This window comes from Cydia amplana, chromosome 21, assembly GCF_948474715.1.
Source record: "Cydia amplana chromosome 21, ilCydAmpl1.1, whole genome shotgun sequence".
Taxonomy (NCBI): domain Eukaryota; kingdom Metazoa; phylum Arthropoda; class Insecta; order Lepidoptera; family Tortricidae; genus Cydia; species Cydia amplana.
Window position 1 is genome coordinate 12,825,972 of NC_086089.1, and position 18,578 is coordinate 12,844,549.

Sequence of the window (18,578 nt, forward strand, 5' to 3'; positions counted from 1 at the left end):
CAGCACTATAGCCAGGTAACACCGCTGCTGACGAGTTCCACCTGGCGACTCTCCAGCCGTTCCTGAAGTCCTGCGCCGAGCTACAGCCGGGAGTCAACATCAAGAACATCATCACGGCGCTTATCGAGCGCTTGCAGCACTATAGCCAGGTAACACCGCTGCTGACGAGTTCCACCTGGCGACTCTCCAGCCGTTCCTGAAGTCCTGCGCCGAGCTACAGCCGGGAGTCAACATCAAGAACATCATCACGGCGCTTATCGAGCGCTTGCAGCACTATAGCCAGGTAACACCGCTGCTGACGAGTTCCACCTGGCGACTCTCCAGCCGTTCCTGAAGTCCTGCGCCGAGCTACAGCCGGGAGTCAACATCAAGGACATCATCACGGCGCTTATCGAGCGCTTACAGCACTATAGCCAGGTAGGACTGATGGCTATAATAATATCAAGTTAACATAATTAGTAATTACCTATGTTTAGTAGTATTTGTACTATTGTAAAATCTTGCTTACGCATCGGCCTCCACAGTCGCCAAACTCGTTGTGTAAACAGCAATGCATAAATCGTCTGCAATAGATGCAAAGGCCTGTGGTGATGAAGATCTTGCTTACATAGATTTCAGATTTCAGATTTCAGATGATTTATTCGTAAATGTACATATCATTTACATGTCAAACAATAAATACAAAATATTCAAAATAAAAATTAAATTATTATGTTGTTAACACATTAAGATTTTCACACAAAAATAGAAAAAAAACAATAAATTTTTGGGGTTCCCTATACTTAGAACTGAAACTCAAAAATTTTTTTTTTCATCAAACCTATACGTGTGGGGTATCTATGGATAGGTCTTCAAAAATGATATTGAGGTTTCTAATATCATTTTTTTCTAAACTGAATAGTTTGCGCGAGAGACACTTCCAAAGTGGTAAAATCTGTGTCCCCCCCCCCCCTGTAACTTCTAAAATAACAGAATGATAAAACTAAAAAATATATGATGTACATTACCGTGTAAACTTCCACCGAAAATTGGTTTGAACGTAGTAAGTAGTTTTTTTTTAATACGTCATAAATCGCCTAAATACGGAACCCTTCATGGGCGAGTCCGACTCGCACTTGGCCGCTTTTTTTTATATCATGATATCAAAATGATCATGATGTGTTGTCTGAATAAATGATTCTATTCTAAAATCTTGTTATGCTGGCCACATAAATTATTTGTGGCTCTTGTTTGCTGACCAATTTTAATAGTGACAGATCAAACATTTTATTTTCTAGGTAATTGTGAGACATATTAAATCCATGTTACTAATGATTCCACAGCGAACCGAGAACGGGGTGAACTTCGTGGTGACAGAGGACGGTCAGGAGCAGCAGGTGCAGCTGTTCGAGGTGTTCTCCGACCAGGTGGCCGCCATCACACAGGTACCACCTTATTGCTGGAGCAGGGAGTATTACTGCAATGTCGCGGTGACAGAGGACGGTCAGGAGCAGCAGGTGCAGCTGTTCGAGGTGTTCTCCGACCAGGTGGCCGCCATCACACAGGTACCACCTTATTGCTGGAGCAGGGAGTATTACTGCAATGTCGCGGTGACAGAGGACGGTCAGGAGCAGCAGGTGCAGCTGTTCGAGGTGTTCTCCGACCAGGTGGCCGCCATCACACAGGTACCACCTTATTGCTGGAGCAGGGAGTATTACTGCAATGTCGCGGTGACAGAGGACGGTCAGGAGCAGCAGGTGCAGCTGTTCGAGGTGTTCTCCGACCAGGTGGCCGCCATCACACAGGTACCACCTTATTGCTGGAGCAGGGAGTATTACTGCAATGTCGCGGTGACAGAGGACGGTCAGGAGCAGCAGGTGCAGCTGTTCGAGGTGTTCTCCGACCAGGTGGCCGCCATCACACAGGTACCACCTTATTGCTGGAGCAGGGAGTATTACTGCAATGTCGCGGTGACAGAGGACGGTCAGGAGCAGCAGGTGCAGCTGTTCGAGGTGTTCTCCGACCAGGTGGCCGCCATCACACAGGTACCACCTTATTGCTGGAGCAGGGAGTATTACTGCAATGTCGCGGTGACAGAGGACGGTCAGGAGCAGCAGGTGCAGCTGTTCGAGGTGTTCTCCGACCAGGTGGCCGCCATCACACAGGTACCACCTTATTGCTGGAGCAGGGAGTATTACTGCAATGTCGCGGTGACAGAGGACGGTCAGGAGCAGCAGGTGCAGCTGTTCGAGGTGTTCTCCGACCAGGTGGCCGCCATCACACAGGTACCACCTTATTGTTGCTGGAACTGTTACATTTTTGTGTACATTGTACTTTGTACCAAACCAACGTATTTTGCACAGAAAAATAATTTTGAGTGCTCAAAATTTTAATTTTAAATTGAGCTCTATTCTTATATTCCATATACTAAATGTCATGACAATTGCCAGACCTTGTCCGACCGATTTGTCATTTTAGTAAAAAATCTACTATTTGTTCTATACAATTTGTGATGCAATGCAGGCCTCGTCAAGTGGACAGAAATTGAAGTAAGCTACAGGCTTCGTCATCGGTGACGAAGCCGGTCCAACAGAAAATATGTTATCTATGTTATTCCAAGAAAATAATATTGTTATAAAGTAAACAATGTATTTATAACAATACTAGCTTCTGCCCGCGACTTCATCTGCGTGGAGTTAGTAATTTGGGTAGCTTATTTTTACTCAATCTGCTTTTTAACGACTCCCCATACAAACTTCCACCCCCCTTTTCACCCCCTTAAAGGATGATTTTTGGGATAAAAACTACCCTAAGTCCTTCCCCGGGACTCAAACTATCTCCATACCAAATTTCAACTAAATCGGTTCAGCGGTTTAAGCGTGAAGAGGTAACAGACAGACAGACACATTTTCGCATTTATAATATTAGTCTGGATAGTATGTATTGTCTGCCAACAGAGCCGCACCGACATGCCTCCAGAAGACACGCTAAGTCTCCAACTCGCACTGCTGAAGCTCGCTCAGCGCTGCCACCCGGACCGGCTCAACTATGTCGACAAAGTTCTAGCTCATACAGACACCATCTGCAAAGATATTCTACAAAACAGGTAACTTGTTGCCCCAGAGCCTCTATTCAATATATTTCTATAACAACAGTTGATAAAGAAAATGATCTATGAATATGGAAAGGAAATACATTACAAATCAAATCCGAAATCAACACTTTTAAAAAATTACATTAAAATTAACTATAAACTAAATTAAAACTAAACTCAGCAAGGCCACAACTCAGTCAAACAATTCGTAAAGGAAATAGGGTTTATTATGTCAAGCTTTGAATTATCCTGGTCACGGCACCTAAATGTAACTACTCCACCTTTAATGTCGTTGTAGAAAATCCTTGAAAGGGATGTTTGCCTTTGAACTTTTGTAATTTATCTACTTATTTAGGGCACATACGTGTTTATTACTTACGTAAACAAGGTAAACTACACAACATATGGTAACTGGATTTGTGTTTCATATTTAATTTCGCTATTTACAATCCTGCACTAACTAAAAGTTTCTGTTTGACCCGATGGTTGACTGGTAGAAAATGCCTGAAGGCATTAAGTCCGTCATCTGTACAATTTTATATCGTGTAAAGTTAAAACAAGAAAACTACTAAGTTTTTTTTTGTTTTTGTCTTGCACTTCCCGGGCTTAAACAATACATTATTAAAGTATGGTTTGTTCCAGTGGTAAAACGCACTTGGAACAGAACACCCCGGTGTTCAAGGAGCTGATGAAGATCCTGAAGCTCCCCGGCGAACAGTACAAGGACGTCCTTACCCTAACCAAGCTGCAGCACTACAGGCCGCTTATTGCGCATTTACCTCATTCAGGCAGGACCACTTTAGCTGCGCACCTGGCTTCATTACTAATAGATGCTGGCACTGTTGTGTCCACTCCTGAAGACGTAAGTATTTAAAAGACGTATTCTAGCCAAAAAAATAAAAATTGAATTTGTGATAAAATTAATTTTCTTAAATAATTTCAAAGCTATTTATTTTAGAATTATGAAAATATTTTTTGAGATTTGTTTATTTACGTTAGACTTCCGTATTTAGGCCACTAATCTGCATGTACCTATGTACCAAATTGGAACTCTTTTAATTTATTTTTAGGTGGAGTCAGTGTTGTCAATGTTGGATGTTCTGGTCCGTGACCAGCCCGACCAGCCCGCCAACCCGGACCCGGACGACTTTGCCGAGGAGCAGTGGCTCTTAGCCAGGTAACACAATATTATCGACCGAGGTCAGTTGTCGAACATTGAAACAATCGTACACAGTGAAACTTTGCGATATCTTGGAAACTAGGTGTTATCAGCTAGTGCCGTCTGTCAAGCAAGGGCAGGCTCAAGGACTCCCAGCACCTCCCCAATACGCGAGCGCGCCTCGGAGAAGGAGCACGTTGCTACGAGCGTTATTGTGAATTCGTGTGACAAAAGTAATATTTTTCATTTATGTTTCGCAATTTTTTACCAAGATATAGAGTCTAGTTTGGCGTTATTTAATTTTTTGTTGTTTTCTATGTGTATTAAAGTTACTTTGGAGCTAAATATTTTTAAATTTCTTTCACTCTTTGGTGCAGTTTTTTTTTAATTGTTTCAAAAAACACCCCCTAGTCTCACAATGAAACATATTTATGTAGTAAACAATGAAACATGATGTTCACTGAACACCAGTATTAGTACACAATGAAACAAACTCATTATTTTTTTAATTAATTAAAGACTATGTGCGAAATTTGTGAAACTAAAATACCATGAAAATTGATAATAATTTGTCTATCATATGACAAAATATAAGATACTTAACTTTAGAAATGGCTGAGATAGGATAGTTTATATGTTGAATGTTTCATTGATGGAAAGGTTAAGGTCACATGTCTAACATTGAAACAGTCGTTTATAATCACTATGTTGCAAGAAAGTGTATGATATCAAGCATGGAGATGCTTAAAACCCTCCCGCGTCCACCTAGTTGGCAATCATGCTCCGTGGACATAAAAGGCGCCTTTCTCGCAGCATGCCGTAAGTGCCGACCAGATTTTCGATTCACAATGAAACTTAGGTGTGCGTACAATGAAACAAGTCTTTCGCTTTTAGATATTTCAGCAATCTTATAACGATTCCATATTTTGGAAACCTTTTAAATAACAAATTTCAGCCTACCACTATTTTCTCCTTTCCTTTCTCATTAATTGATTGAAAGGATGTATGTATTAATGTAACTTATTTATTATAACGTTTCAATGCTTATTAAGGATGTTTCATGGTAGACTATATATGTTACATCTGTTTCACTGAAGTGTGTTTAGAGTGTTTCATTGAAAACATGCACAAGTACACAATGAAACAAAACTCATTTTTCAAAAAAAGCTTTATAATACAGAAACTGTTAAAAATAAGTAGAAACCAAGAACGCCATATGATAGCGAAATAAATTGTTTATCTTCATACGAAATATCACACTCATAACTTTAAAAACACCAGAGATAGGAAGGCTTAAACTTTTAGTGTTTCATTGATCAACAACTAACCCTACACAAACAATTTGGGTGGATCTACTTTATTGTGTAGTCATTCTGACACTCCTGACTTCGGGCAAACTCGGCTCCGTTAGGCTCAGCATTGCTCTGAGCAATTATTAGGGTTGACAAAACTTGACGTCCCTTTGCGTGCATGACCACAGATAAGATAACGACTTGAATTTTGACAACCCTTAATAGCCGAAAGGGATAGTGCCATAACTTAGAAATGAATGATTCCACCCTGAATCGCTGTCAAACTTCGGTTTTGTACGACGTGTCCTTTCGGTATGGTACTTATTCTGTGCTAGCTTATAACTACCACTGAAATGCATGCTTATAAAATAGAAATACTATAAAATCAGGGTGTCACAAGTTGCCTAGGGGAAGGGGTGACAAGAAATAGTCGATTCACCCTATTAAATATGTCATCAATATCGTTTTATCCTACTTCCTTTCCAGATTGATCCATCAGTTCAAGTCTCCGTCCGCGGACCAGCAGTACCTGATCCTGAGCTCGTGCCGCAAGGCGCTGCAGGGCGGCGGCGCGGCCCGGATACAGCACACCTTCCCGCCGCTGCTGTTCCACGCCTACAGACTAGCTGAGCAGTACAAAGACGAGAAAGATCAGGTTAGTACAGTTCAAGTCTCCGTCCGCGGACCAGCAGTACCTGATCCTGAGCTCGTGCCGCAAGGCGCTGCAGGGCGGCGGCGCGGCCCGGATACAGCACACCTTCCCGCCGCTGCTGTTCCACGCCTACAGACTAGCTGAGCAGTACAAAGACGAGAAAGATCAGGTTAGTACAGTTCAAGTCTCCGTCCGCGGACCAGCAGTACCTGATCCTGAGCTCGTGCCGCAAGGCGCTGCAGGGCGGCGGCGCGGCCCGGATACAGCACACCTTCCCGCCGCTGCTGTTCCACGCCTACAGACTAGCTGAGCAGTACAAAGACGAGAAAGATCAGGTTAGTACAGTTCAAGTCTCCGTCCGCGGACCAGCAGTACCTGATCCTGAGCTCGTGCCGCAAGGCGCTGCAGGGCGGCGGCGCGGCCCGGATACAGCACACCTTCCCGCCGCTGCTGTTCCACGCCTACAGACTAGCTGAGCAGTACAAAGACGAGAAAGATCAGGTTAGTACAGTTCAAGTCTCCGTCCGCGGACCAGCAGTACCTGATCCTGAGCTCGTGCCGCAAGGCGCTGCAGGGCGGCGGCGCGGCCCGGATACAGCACACCTTCCCGCCGCTGCTGTTCCACGCCTACAGACTAGCTGAGCAGTACAAAGACGAGAAAGATCAGGTTAGTACAGTTCAAGTCTCCGTCCGCGGACCAGCAGTACCTGATCCTGAGCTCGTGCCGCAAGGCGCTGCAGGGCGGCGGCGCGGCCCGGATACAGCACACCTTCCCGCCGCTGCTGTTCCACGCCTACAGACTAGCTGAGCAGTACAAAGACGAGAAAGATCAGGTTAGTACAGTTCAAGTCTCCGTCCGCGGACCAGCAGTACCTGATCCTGAGCTCGTGCCGCAAGGCGCTGCAGGGCGGCGGCGCGGCCCGGATACAGCACACCTTCCCGCCGCTGCTGTTCCACGCCTACAGACTAGCTGAGCAGTACAAAGACGAGAAAGATCAGGTTAGTACAGTTCAAGTCTCCGTCCGCGGACCAGCAGTACCTGATCCTGAGCTCGTGCCGCAAGGCGCTGCAGGGCGGCGGCGCGGCCCGGATACAGCACACCTTCCCGCCGCTGCTGTTCCACGCCTACAGACTAGCTGAGCAGTACAAAGACGAGAAAGATCAGGTTAGTACAGTTCAAGTCTCCGTCCGCGGACCAGCAGTACCTGATCCTGAGCTCGTGCCGCAAGGCGCTGCAGGGCGGCGGCGCGGCCCGGATACAGCACACCTTCCCGCCGCTGCTGTTCCACGCCTACAGACTAGCTGAGCAGTACAAAGACGAGAAAGATCAGGTTAGTACAGTTCAAGTCTCCGTCCGCGGACCAGCAGTACCTGATCCTGAGCTCGTGCCGCAAGGCGCTGCAGGGCGGCGGCGCGGCCCGGATACAGCACACCTTCCCGCCGCTGCTGTTCCACGCCTACAGACTAGCTGAGCAGTACAAAGACGAGAAAGATCAGGTTAGTACAGTTCAAGTCTCCGTCCGCGGACCAGCAGTACCTGATCCTGAGCTCGTGCCGCAAGGCGCTGCAGGGCGGCGGCGCGGCCCGGATACAGCACACCTTCCCGCCGCTGCTGTTCCACGCCTACAGACTAGCTGAGCAGTACAAAGACGAGAAAGATCAGGTTAGTACAGTTCAAGTCTCCGTCCGCGGACCAGCAGTACCTGATCCTGAGCTCGTGCCGCAAGGCGCTGCAGGGCGGCGGCGCGGCCCGGATACAGCACACCTTCCCGCCGCTGCTGTTCCACGCCTACAGACTAGCTGAGCAGTACAAAGACGAGAAAGATCAGGTTAGTACAGTTCAAGTCTCCGTCCGCGGACCAGCAGTACCTGATCCTGAGCTCGTGCCGCAAGGCGCTGCAGGGCGGCGGCGCGGCCCGGATACAGCACACCTTCCCGCCGCTGCTGTTCCACGCCTACAGACTAGCTGAGCAGTACAAAGACGAGAAAGATCAGGTTAGTACAGTTCAAGTCTCCGTCCGCGGACCAGCAGTACCTGATCCTGAGCTCGTGCCGCAAGGCGCTGCAGGGCGGCGGCGCGGCCCGGATACAGCACACCTTCCCGCCGCTGCTGTTCCACGCCTACAGACTAGCTGAGCAGTACAAAGACGAGAAAGATCAGGTTAGTACAGTTCAAGTCTCCGTCCGCGGACCAGCAGTACCTGATCCTGAGCTCGTGCCGCAAGGCGCTGCAGGGCGGCGGCGCGGCCCGGATACAGCACACCTTCCCGCCGCTGCTGTTCCACGCCTACAGACTAGCTGAGCAGTACAAAGACGAGAAAGATCAGGTTAGTACAGTTCAAGTCTCCGTCCGCGGACCAGCAGTACCTGATCCTGAGCTCGTGCCGCAAGGCGCTGCAGGGCGGCGGCGCGGCCCGGATACAGCACACCTTCCCGCCGCTGCTGTTCCACGCCTACAGACTAGCTGAGCAGTACAAAGACGAGAAAGATCAGGTTAGTACAGTTCAAGTCTCCGTCCGCGGACCAGCAGTACCTGATCCTGAGCTCGTGCCGCAAGGCGCTGCAGGGCGGCGGCGCGGCCCGGATACAGCACACCTTCCCGCCGCTGCTGTTCCACGCCTACAGACTAGCTGAGCAGTACAAAGACGAGAAAGATCAGGTTAGTACAGTTCAAGTCTCCGTCCGCGGACCAGCAGTACCTGATCCTGAGCTCGTGCCGCAAGGCGCTGCAGGGCGGCGGCGCGGCCCGGATACAGCACACCTTCCCGCCGCTGCTGTTCCACGCCTACAGACTAGCTGAGCAGTACAAAGACGAGAAAGATCAGGTTAGTACAGTTCAAGTCTCCGTCCGCGGACCAGCAGTACCTGATCCTGAGCTCGTGCCGCAAGGCGCTGCAGGGCGGCGGCGCGGCCCGGATACAGCACACCTTCCCGCCGCTGCTGTTCCACGCCTACAGACTAGCTGAGCAGTACAAAGACGAGAAAGATCAGGTTAGTACAGTTCAAGTCTCCGTCCGCGGACCAGCAGTACCTGATCCTGAGCTCGTGCCGCAAGGCGCTGCAGGGCGGCGGCGCGGCCCGGATACAGCACACCTTCCCGCCGCTGCTGTTCCACGCCTGCAGACTAGCTGAGCAGTACAAAGACGAGAAAGATCAGGTTAGTACATTTATATTGAAAAAAAAAATATTAAATAGAAAAAAAAACCGGCTAAGTGCGAATCGGACTCGCGCACGGAGGCTTCCGCACCATCAACAAAAAATAGAGCAAAAAATTCGTGTTTGTTGTATGGGAGCCCCCCTTAAATATTTATATTATTTTATTTTTAGTATTTGTTGTTATAGCGGCAACAGAGATACATCATTTGTGAAAATTTCAACTGTCTAGCTATCACGGTTCATGAGATACAGCCTGGTGACAGACGGACGGACGGACAGCGAAGTCTTAGTAATAGGGTCCCGTTTTCACCCTTCGGGTACGGAACCCTAATAGAGAAAACTAAAAAAGTTTTTGTGAAACACATTGTAATGACGAATCCTAGTCACACTGCCGATGGATTCTAATAATTAAACTGCGAATCTATGAGGTTACTACAAAAACTACCGTTATAGTTGGCTCGGGGAACCCTGAGTACTATGATAGTTCATGTTAGTGACGGGTCGTGTCGATATATCGTAACTTTTTTTATAGGCAAAGGCATGACTTGCATTCAGCCACATCAGTAAACATGTTTTTAAAAATATAATCTGCATTTCTAATGCTTGTCATGTTGTTGTTTTTGTAATGATTTAAGTTTTTTGGCATAAATTAAGTAAGAAAACGAAAGTTTTCGAAAAATAAAAATGCAAACATTTCATTTTCTTGTCATAATTTATTACCCGTTAAACGCGCGTTCGTTGGTTCGTCAGTTCATTTATATATTAGGTACTATGCTAATGTATTTTGTACACTGGTTTCTATTTTCGACATTTGTTTATCGATACTTTTCCGCACTAGTCGATATCTTCCAAACGAAGTAAGTTTTGCAGGACGTAAACGTAAAGTCTGATTGAGATAATTTCTTGTAAATGTTTATAATTATTATAATTCCAACGGAATATTATTGTAATGGCATATATCTACCTAAAATTAATAAATGTCATTTTTAGACACCGCCAATTCGATTTTAATGTAACGGTGACGCCACTACAAGGTTGTGTCGTGGGAATAACTGTCAGTGTCATAGGACTCAAGGTTCCCCGAGCCCACTATAATGTTTTATTTTTGTTAGAAGACGAAAGGACAATATCGACTTTACAACTTACCTTACTTGACTTCCGGCTCATTTTATTTCAGAACCAAATGTAGGTGTCTGTCGTATTACCCTCAAGTCCATAGCGGCAACATATTTGCCTTTGTACTTACAACAAGAATACATCTCTACAATAAGAATTACGGTTCGAAATTGGATGACAAATGGTACCACATTATATTTGGGCATTATGCAATATAAGTATTCTTTACAGCAAAATACATAACATAAGCGTACAGAACACATATAAATAAATAAATAAAATAAAAAAGCCTTTTATTTCTGGGTAACAACAGCTTGTTCAATTTGTCTATATTATATTACTCCAGAACCCTCCTATAAGGTATAGGCCTCTTCCAGATTCTTCCATTTTTTTCGGTTTTGGGCCTCCCAGATCCAGTTGGCCCAGAACACATATAACATAGTCATAATATATCATCAGTGTGTTGCCTGTCCCATATTGGGATACCCTCCTCCAATTGAGAGGGGATTTAAATCTTCTCGGGGCAGAGGTGTAGGGTTGGAGCCGGTGTAGCTTTATTTGACGTTCATAAGCGCATTGTAATATACCTACTTACTTGAATAAACTATCTTTTATCTTTATCATATAGCTAATGAGCAATATCTTTCAGGACGAGATGTGGGAGAAGAAATGTCAGAAGATCTTCCAGTTCTGCCACCAGAGCATCAGCATGCTGGTGAAGGCAGAACTAGCGGAGCTGCCTCTCAGGTGACTAGTCTTGCTCTGATAGTACTTACATTTATTTTCACCACACCAGCTGGTAAAGGCTCTCTTTTGATTGTTCCAAAACGAATAAGAAAGTTGCATTTTATTCACATGTGAGGCAAAGTAATCAAATGCAAATTTTGAGTTGTTTTCTTTGACTTTTAAATGATGATTCTGAATGATAAATAATTAACAACATTCATTTTGAATCGATTTACTTTGATTTTGTTTGATATTTTATTTCCAGATAGTATTTTCCTTGATTGGTGTGGTGAAAAGTTTTGTGTTTCACTCGGTGGCAAAATTTGTTTTGCCTTAAAACCCTCGCAACGCTCAAGATCAACTTTTCGAACCACTCGCTACGCTCGCGGTTCAATTTTGAAATCTTTCGCTTGCTCTGCTATCAATATTAGCACGAGAGGTTAAACAACAACTTTTCCCCCTTGTAAAACAAATAACTAGAGTCTGGCTAATGAAAGTTGAGCTTGAGATTTATTTAAAACTTTTTATATGGCAACTTTTTTTCCTATCAAATAAGCTGTCAGTTTCAAGCTGTCATTTAATTTCATAGTAATTTTATTGCCAGGTGCGGTTTTTATTGAAATTCCCGCGTTATCTCAGGCTCAACTTTCATTAGCCAGACTCTATTAGCACTGCAACGATACGAGTCAAATACATCAAATTTTTGATCATATATAACATTGGTCGCGAATTCAGGTTGTACCTCCAAGGCGCGCTAGCGATCAGCGAGATCGGGTTCGCGAACCACGAGACGCTCGCATACGAGTTCATCGCGCAAGCCTTCTCGCTCTACGAGGACGAGATCCCGGACTCCCGAGCGCAGCTACAGGCTCTAACGTTACTCATTGCCACGGCTGAACAGGCGCGCTGCTTAGGTAACAAATTATCAATTATCACTACATAGTATAAAACAAAGTCGCTTCCCGCTGTCTATCTGTCTGTCTGTATGTATGTTTAGGTCTTTAAAATTAAGCAACGGATTTTGATGCGGTTTTTTTTTAATAGATTGAGTGATTCAAGAGTGAGAGTGACCCGTAAGAAGCCGGGGCGGGTCGCTAGTTTGCTGTATTTGTCGTTCTTTACCCGTGTTACTTGATTCTGATTCTGTTACTACCAGTCTTACTACCGTTGTAACACAGGTAATATTTTTTCACCGTTATTACAACTAGCCGCTCTGGTAGTAACACGGGAAAACATGGGTAAAGCACGGTATTTGTAACTTGTAACCAGACGACGCCCCAGATATGGACCGTCTGGTTAAAAGCACAATGTAAGACGAGGATGACAACAGTGACCGGTCGTTGTGGAGATCCTCAGCTATGTCTAACAATGGACGTGTTGATCACCTACAAGCTCTGGCGCTGCTCGTCGCCACAAGCGCTGTGTACGTCATTTGAATGCTTAAGACGAAACAGGAGTTGAGATTTAAATATTTTAGGTAAATATACCCGTCTCGCTAACAGAAGCGGCTCCTAAAACTAGTGCGATAAGGACAAGCCGAAAAATCCTGCGTAAAAATCTCAAAAATCGAGGTTTCGTACTCGACTATTTCCTCCTCCAAAACTTAACCAATCGTAACCAAATTTGGAAATCTAAATGATTATGAATTTATCTGTGTCGGACCGTTTTGCTTTTTTGGCTAATTGATATCAGTTTTGAATACCACGCCTCTCATTGCGGCATAGTCAATTAGGCCATTTTGGCCATTTTTGAAAGGCTCTAGCGCGTTAAAAAACAAAAATATCAAAAAAAGCAAGACGGTCCGACACAGATATTGACAATATTAATCTGTGTTGAAAAAATCATTACTCTAGCTTCAAAACCCACGGAGGAAACAGTCGAGTACGTTTGTATGGAGAAATGACCACTCCTGTTGGCTCTTAAAGATAAATCCTGGTCACGGCACCACAATGTGTCGATGCTACATTATCACGTTCATTGTGATTTGTGAAACATCGATAGCGATAAACAGTCGCCAGCAGATATATCGGAACGGTCAAGGTGCTCAAAAATGTCTGAACATGCACTCTAACGCTTTGACAATACATTCACAATTTCTGATATCAAATTTGGTGTATAGTTAGTTAAGACATACGGAATATAAAAAACCGGTCAAGTGCGAGTCGGACTCGCGCACGGAGGGTTCCGCATCACCAACAAAAAATAGAGCAAAACAAGCAAAAACAAGAAGCAAAAAAACGGTCACCCATCCAAGTACTGACCCCGCCCGACGTTGCTTAACTTCGGTCAAAAATCACGTTTGTTGTATGGGAGCCCCATTTAAATCTTTATTTTATTCTGTTTTTAGTATTTGTTGTTATAGCGGCAACAGAAATACATCATCTGTGAAAATTTCAACTGTCTAGCTATCACGGTTCGTGAGATACAGCCTGGTGACAGACGGACGGACGGACAGCGGAGTCTTAGTAATAGGGTCCCGTTTTTACCCTTTGGGTACGGAACCCTAAAAATGAAGTTATTGTTCTCAGGTGCTGAAAATATGGAGCCGCTGCGCACGTCCTGCGCGCTGGCGGCCGGCAAACTGTTGAAGAAACCCGACCAGGCCAGGGCCGCGGCGTTGTGCGCTCATCTGTATTGGAAGAGGGACAAAGACGGCAATCCGGTATGTATTTGAGGTTTTCCATTATAGAAGGGTCCTTGCTAAGGCGGGTGACGTGCCGATTTAGTTAACAATAGACAAAGGATAAGCCGTTCGGGGCCAGTTTTAAATCGACGGACTACTTATACATGCATTTAATATAACTCTAGTGAAACTAACCGTGAATCGTTCAAAACTGTTGTAATTAAAAGAACAAGCGGAGCAAAGGATATACCGGAGGCTCCATACATGACGTTTCAGTTGAAATGTTTATTTTGTACGAGTTTGAACCTGTTTGTATGTTATTTTTCTACTCGTCGACTGAATATATTCTGTCTATATGATTCTACTAGTTTAAAGTATTATTTTTAAACATAAATATTAATCTCGTAGAAAAAGTATTGTATACGATAGTGATATAATCAAGCTTTTCAATCTCGTACCCATTAAGGCCACTCAGCACCGAATCGATCGTATAAAATACTATCGTGTTGTGCAGTGGGCGCTGAGCGACGCGACGCGCGCGCTGGAGTGCCTGCGCAAGGCGGCGCGCGTGGCGGCGCAGTGCATGGACGGCGCCGTGCAGGCGCAGCTGCTGGCCGAGCTGCTGGGCAGATACGCGCTGCTCCGGACCAGGAGACACCCCGGCCTCACCCCGCAACTCGTACACACTGTGAGTACTCATGCGCGCGTGGCGGCGCAGTGCATGGACGGCGCCGTGCAGGCGCAGCTGCTGGCCGAGCTGCTGGGCAGATACGCGCTGCTCCGGACCAGGAGACACCCCGGCCTCACCCCGCAACTCGTACACACTGTGAGTACTCATGCGCGCGTGGCGGCGCAGTGCATGGACGGCGCCGTGCAGGCGCAGCTGCTGGCCGAGCTGCTGGGCAGATACGCGCTGCTCCGGACCAGGAGACACCCCGGCCTCACCCCGCAACTCGTACACACTGTGAGTACTCATGCGCGCGTGGCGGCGCAGTGCATGGACGGCGCCGTGCAGGCGCAGCTGCTGGCCGAGCTGCTGGGCAGATACGCGCTGCTCCGGACCAGGAGACACCCCGGCCTCACCCCGCAACTCGTACACACTGTGAGTACTCATGCGCGCGTGGCGGCGCAGTGCATGGACGGCGCCGTGCAGGCGCAGCTGCTGGCCGAGCTGCTGGGCAGATACGCGCTGCTCCGGACCAGGAGACACCCCGGCCTCACCCCGCAACTCGTACACACTGTGAGTACTCATGCGCGCGTGGCGGCGCAGTGCATGGACGGCGCCGTGCAGGCGCAGCTGCTGGCCGAGCTGCTGGGCAGATACGCGCTGCTCCGGACCAGGAGACACCCCGGCCTCACCCCGCAACTCGTACACACTGTGAGTACTCATGCGCGCGTGGCGGCGCAGTGCATGGACGGCGCCGTGCAGGCGCAGCTGCTGGCCGAGCTGCTGGGCAGATACGCGCTGCTCCGGACCAGGAGACACCCCGGCCTCACCCCGCAACTCGTACACACTGTGAGTACTCATGCGCGCGTGGCGGCGCAGTGCATGGACGGCGCCGTGCAGGCGCAGCTGCTGGCCGAGCTGCTGGGCAGATACGCGCTGCTCCGGACCAGGAGACACCCCGGCCTCACCCCGCAACTCGTACACACTGTGAGTACTCATGACCGATCGCCTCCCGGGCGATAACTCGTATAGTGGTTAACGCCTATTATTAACCCTCGTGGACGTCAGCTGCCGCTCCGTTGGTGAGTTGAGGAATAGCAGCCCCCGAAACACGTGAAACAAATTAAATAAATTTAGTCATCGCCTCCCGTTTGATACTTTGTCAGATGATATTTTAGACGCTATTGGGAATAAAATAATCGTCAGTCGGTTGTATCGCGGTGGAGAAAACGTCAGCCGGTCGCATCTAAAAAATAAGCGCTTGCTACATTTTTACCCGGATTTATATTTGCAGGTGATCGCTAAGATTCGCGAGGAGCTGGGCAACGTGGAGGCGAGCGAGGAGGCCGAGCAGATAGCGAGGCACTTCCACAACACGCTGCGGCACCTGCGCAGGTCCGCGCCCGACCTGCCGGCCCTAGACGACGCGCTCCTACAGTAGACAGACAGACAGACATAGTGAGACGCGAGCTAGCGGCCGAGCAGACAGCGAGGCACTTCCACAACACGCTGCGGCACCTGCGCAGGTCCGCGCCCGACCTGCCGGCCCTAGACGACGCGCTCCTACAGTAGACAGACAGACAGACATAGTGAGACGCGAGCTAGCGGCCGAGCAGACAGCGAGGCACTTCCACAACACGCTGCGGCACCTGCGCAGGTCCGCGCCCGACCTGCCGGCCCTAGACGACGCGCTCCTACAGTAGACAGACAGACAGACATAGTGAGACGCGAGCTAGCGGCCGAGCAGACAGCGAGGCACTTCCACAACACGCTGCGGCACCTGCGCAGGTCCGCGCCCGACCTGCCGGCCCTAGACGACGCGCTCCTACAGTAGACAGACAGACAGACATAGTGAGACGCGAGCTAGCGGCCGAGCAGACAGCGAGGCACTTCCACAACACGCTGCGGCACCTGCGCAGGTCCGCGCCCGACCTGCCGGCCCTAGACGACGCGCTCCTACAGTAGACAGACAGACAGACATAGTGAGACGCGAGCTAGCGGCCGAGCAGACAGCGAGGCACTTCCACAACACGCTGCGGCACCTGCGCAGGTCCGCGCCCGACCTGCCGGCCCTAGACGACGCGCTCCTACAGTAGACAGACAGACAGACATAGTGAGACGCGAGCTAGCGGCCGAGCAGACAGCGAGGCACTTCCACAACACGCTGCGGCACCTGCGCAGGTCCGCGCCCGACCTGCCGGCCCTAGACGACGCGCTCCTACAGTAGACAGACAGACAGACATAGTGAGACGCGAGCTAGCGGCCGAGCAGACAGCGAGGCACTTCCACAACACGCTGCGGCACCTGCGCAGGTCCGCGCCCGACCTGCCGGCCCTAGACGACGCGCTCCTACAGTAGACAGACAGACAGACATAGTGAGACGCGAGCTAGCGGCCGAGCAGACAGCGAGGCACTTCCACAACACGCTGCGGCACCTGCGCAGGTCCGCGCCCGACCTGCCGGCCCTAGACGACGCGCTCCTACAGTAGACAGACAGACAGACATAGTGAGACGCGAGCTAGCGGCCGAGCAGACAGCGAGGCACTTCCACAACACGCTGCGGCACCTGCGCAGGTCCGCGCCCGACCTGCCGGCCCTAGACGACGCGCTCCTACAGTAGACAGACAGACAGACATAGTGAGACGCGAGCTAGCGGCCGAGCAGACAGCGAGGCACTTCCACAACACGCTGCGGCACCTGCGCAGGTCCGCGCCCGACCTGCCGGCCCTAGACGACGCGCTCCTACAGTAGACAGACAGACAGACATAGTGAGACGCGAGCTAGCGGCCGAGCAGACAGCGAGGCACTTCCACAACACGCTGCGGCACCTGCGCAGGTCCGCGCCCGACCTGCCGGCCCTAGACGACGCGCTCCTACAGTAGACAGACAGACAGACATAGTGAGACGCGAGCTAGCGGCCGAGCAGACAGCGAGGCACTTCCACAACACGCTGCGGCACCTGCGCAGGTCCGCGCCCGACCTGCCGGCCCTAGACGACGCGCTCCTACAGTAGACAGACAGACAGACATAGTGAGACGCGAGCTAGCGGCCGAGCAGACAGCGAGGCACTTCCACAACACGCTGCGGCACCTGCGCAGGTCCGCGCCCGACCTGCCGGCCCTAGACGACGCGCTCCTACAGTAGACAGACAGACAGACATAGTGAGACGCGAGCTAGCGGCCGAGCAGACAGCGAGGCACTTCCACAACACGCTGCGGCACCTGCGCAGGTCCGCGCCCGACCTGCCGGCCCTAGACGACGCGCTCCTACAGTAGACAGACAGACAGACATAGTGAGACGCGAGCTAGCGGCCGAGCAGACAGCGAGGCACTTCCACAACACGCTGCGGCACCTGCGCAGGTCCGCGCCCGACCTGCCGGCCCTAGACGACGCGCTCCTACAGTAGACAGACAGACAGACATAGTGAGACGCGAGCTAGCGGCCGAGCAGACAGCGAGGCACTTCCACAACACGCTGCGGCACCTGCGCAGGTCCGCGCCCGACCTGCCGGCCCTAGACGACGCGCTCCTACAGTAGACAGACAGACAGACATAGTGAGACGCGAGCTAGCGGCCGAGCAGACAGCGAGGCACTTCCACAACACGCTGCGGCACCTGCGCAGGTCCGCGCCCGACCTGCCGGCCCTAGACGACGCGCTCCTACAGTAGACAGACAGACAGACATAGTGAGACGCGAGCTAGCGGCCGAGCAGACAGCGAGGCACTTCCACAACACGCTGCGGCACCTGCGCAGGTCCGCGCCCGACCTGCCGGCCCTAGACGACGCGCTCCTACAGTAGACAGACAGACAGACATAGTGAGACGCGAGCTAGCGGCCGAGCAGACAGCGAGGCACTTCCACAACACGCTGCGATATACCCAATCTGCCGATATTAAATGACGCGTTATTACAACAGACAGACAGCGAGGCGAGCTAGCGGCCGAGCAGAGCGAGGCCCTTAAACAATACGCTGCGACATCTCTGAACTGCCGGCGTAAGACGACGCGATTTGCTTACTTATATATTTTATTCTATAATTCTATAAAAAACTTCAAATTTATTCTGATTTCGTAACCAACGTTGACATGAGCTTTTCATTTTCGTAACTAGTTAC

At 49.3% G+C, this 18,578-nt stretch overlaps 1 protein-coding gene across 1 annotated transcript in view; it reads left to right on the forward strand.

The window, feature by feature from the left end:
- Positions 1-15,910, forward strand: part of LOC134657964 (vacuolar protein sorting-associated protein 35) — a 29,082-nt gene extending 13,172 nt beyond the window's left edge. Inside the window, exons 9-18 of the mRNA XM_063513569.1 lie at positions 1,323-1,424; positions 2,937-3,085; positions 3,716-3,935; positions 4,144-4,250; positions 6,011-6,179; positions 11,098-11,195; positions 11,910-12,088; positions 13,703-13,836; positions 14,312-14,485; positions 15,759-15,910. Of these exons, the coding sequence (XP_063369639.1) occupies positions 1,323-1,424; positions 2,937-3,085; positions 3,716-3,935; positions 4,144-4,250; positions 6,011-6,179; positions 11,098-11,195; positions 11,910-12,088; positions 13,703-13,836; positions 14,312-14,485; positions 15,759-15,905 (1,479 nt within the window). The 3' untranslated portion in view covers positions 15,906-15,910. The remainder of the gene's footprint in view (positions 1-1,322; positions 1,425-2,936; positions 3,086-3,715; positions 3,936-4,143; positions 4,251-6,010; positions 6,180-11,097; positions 11,196-11,909; positions 12,089-13,702; positions 13,837-14,311; positions 14,486-15,758) is intronic.
- The last annotated feature ends 2,668 nt before the right edge of the window (positions 15,911-18,578 follow it).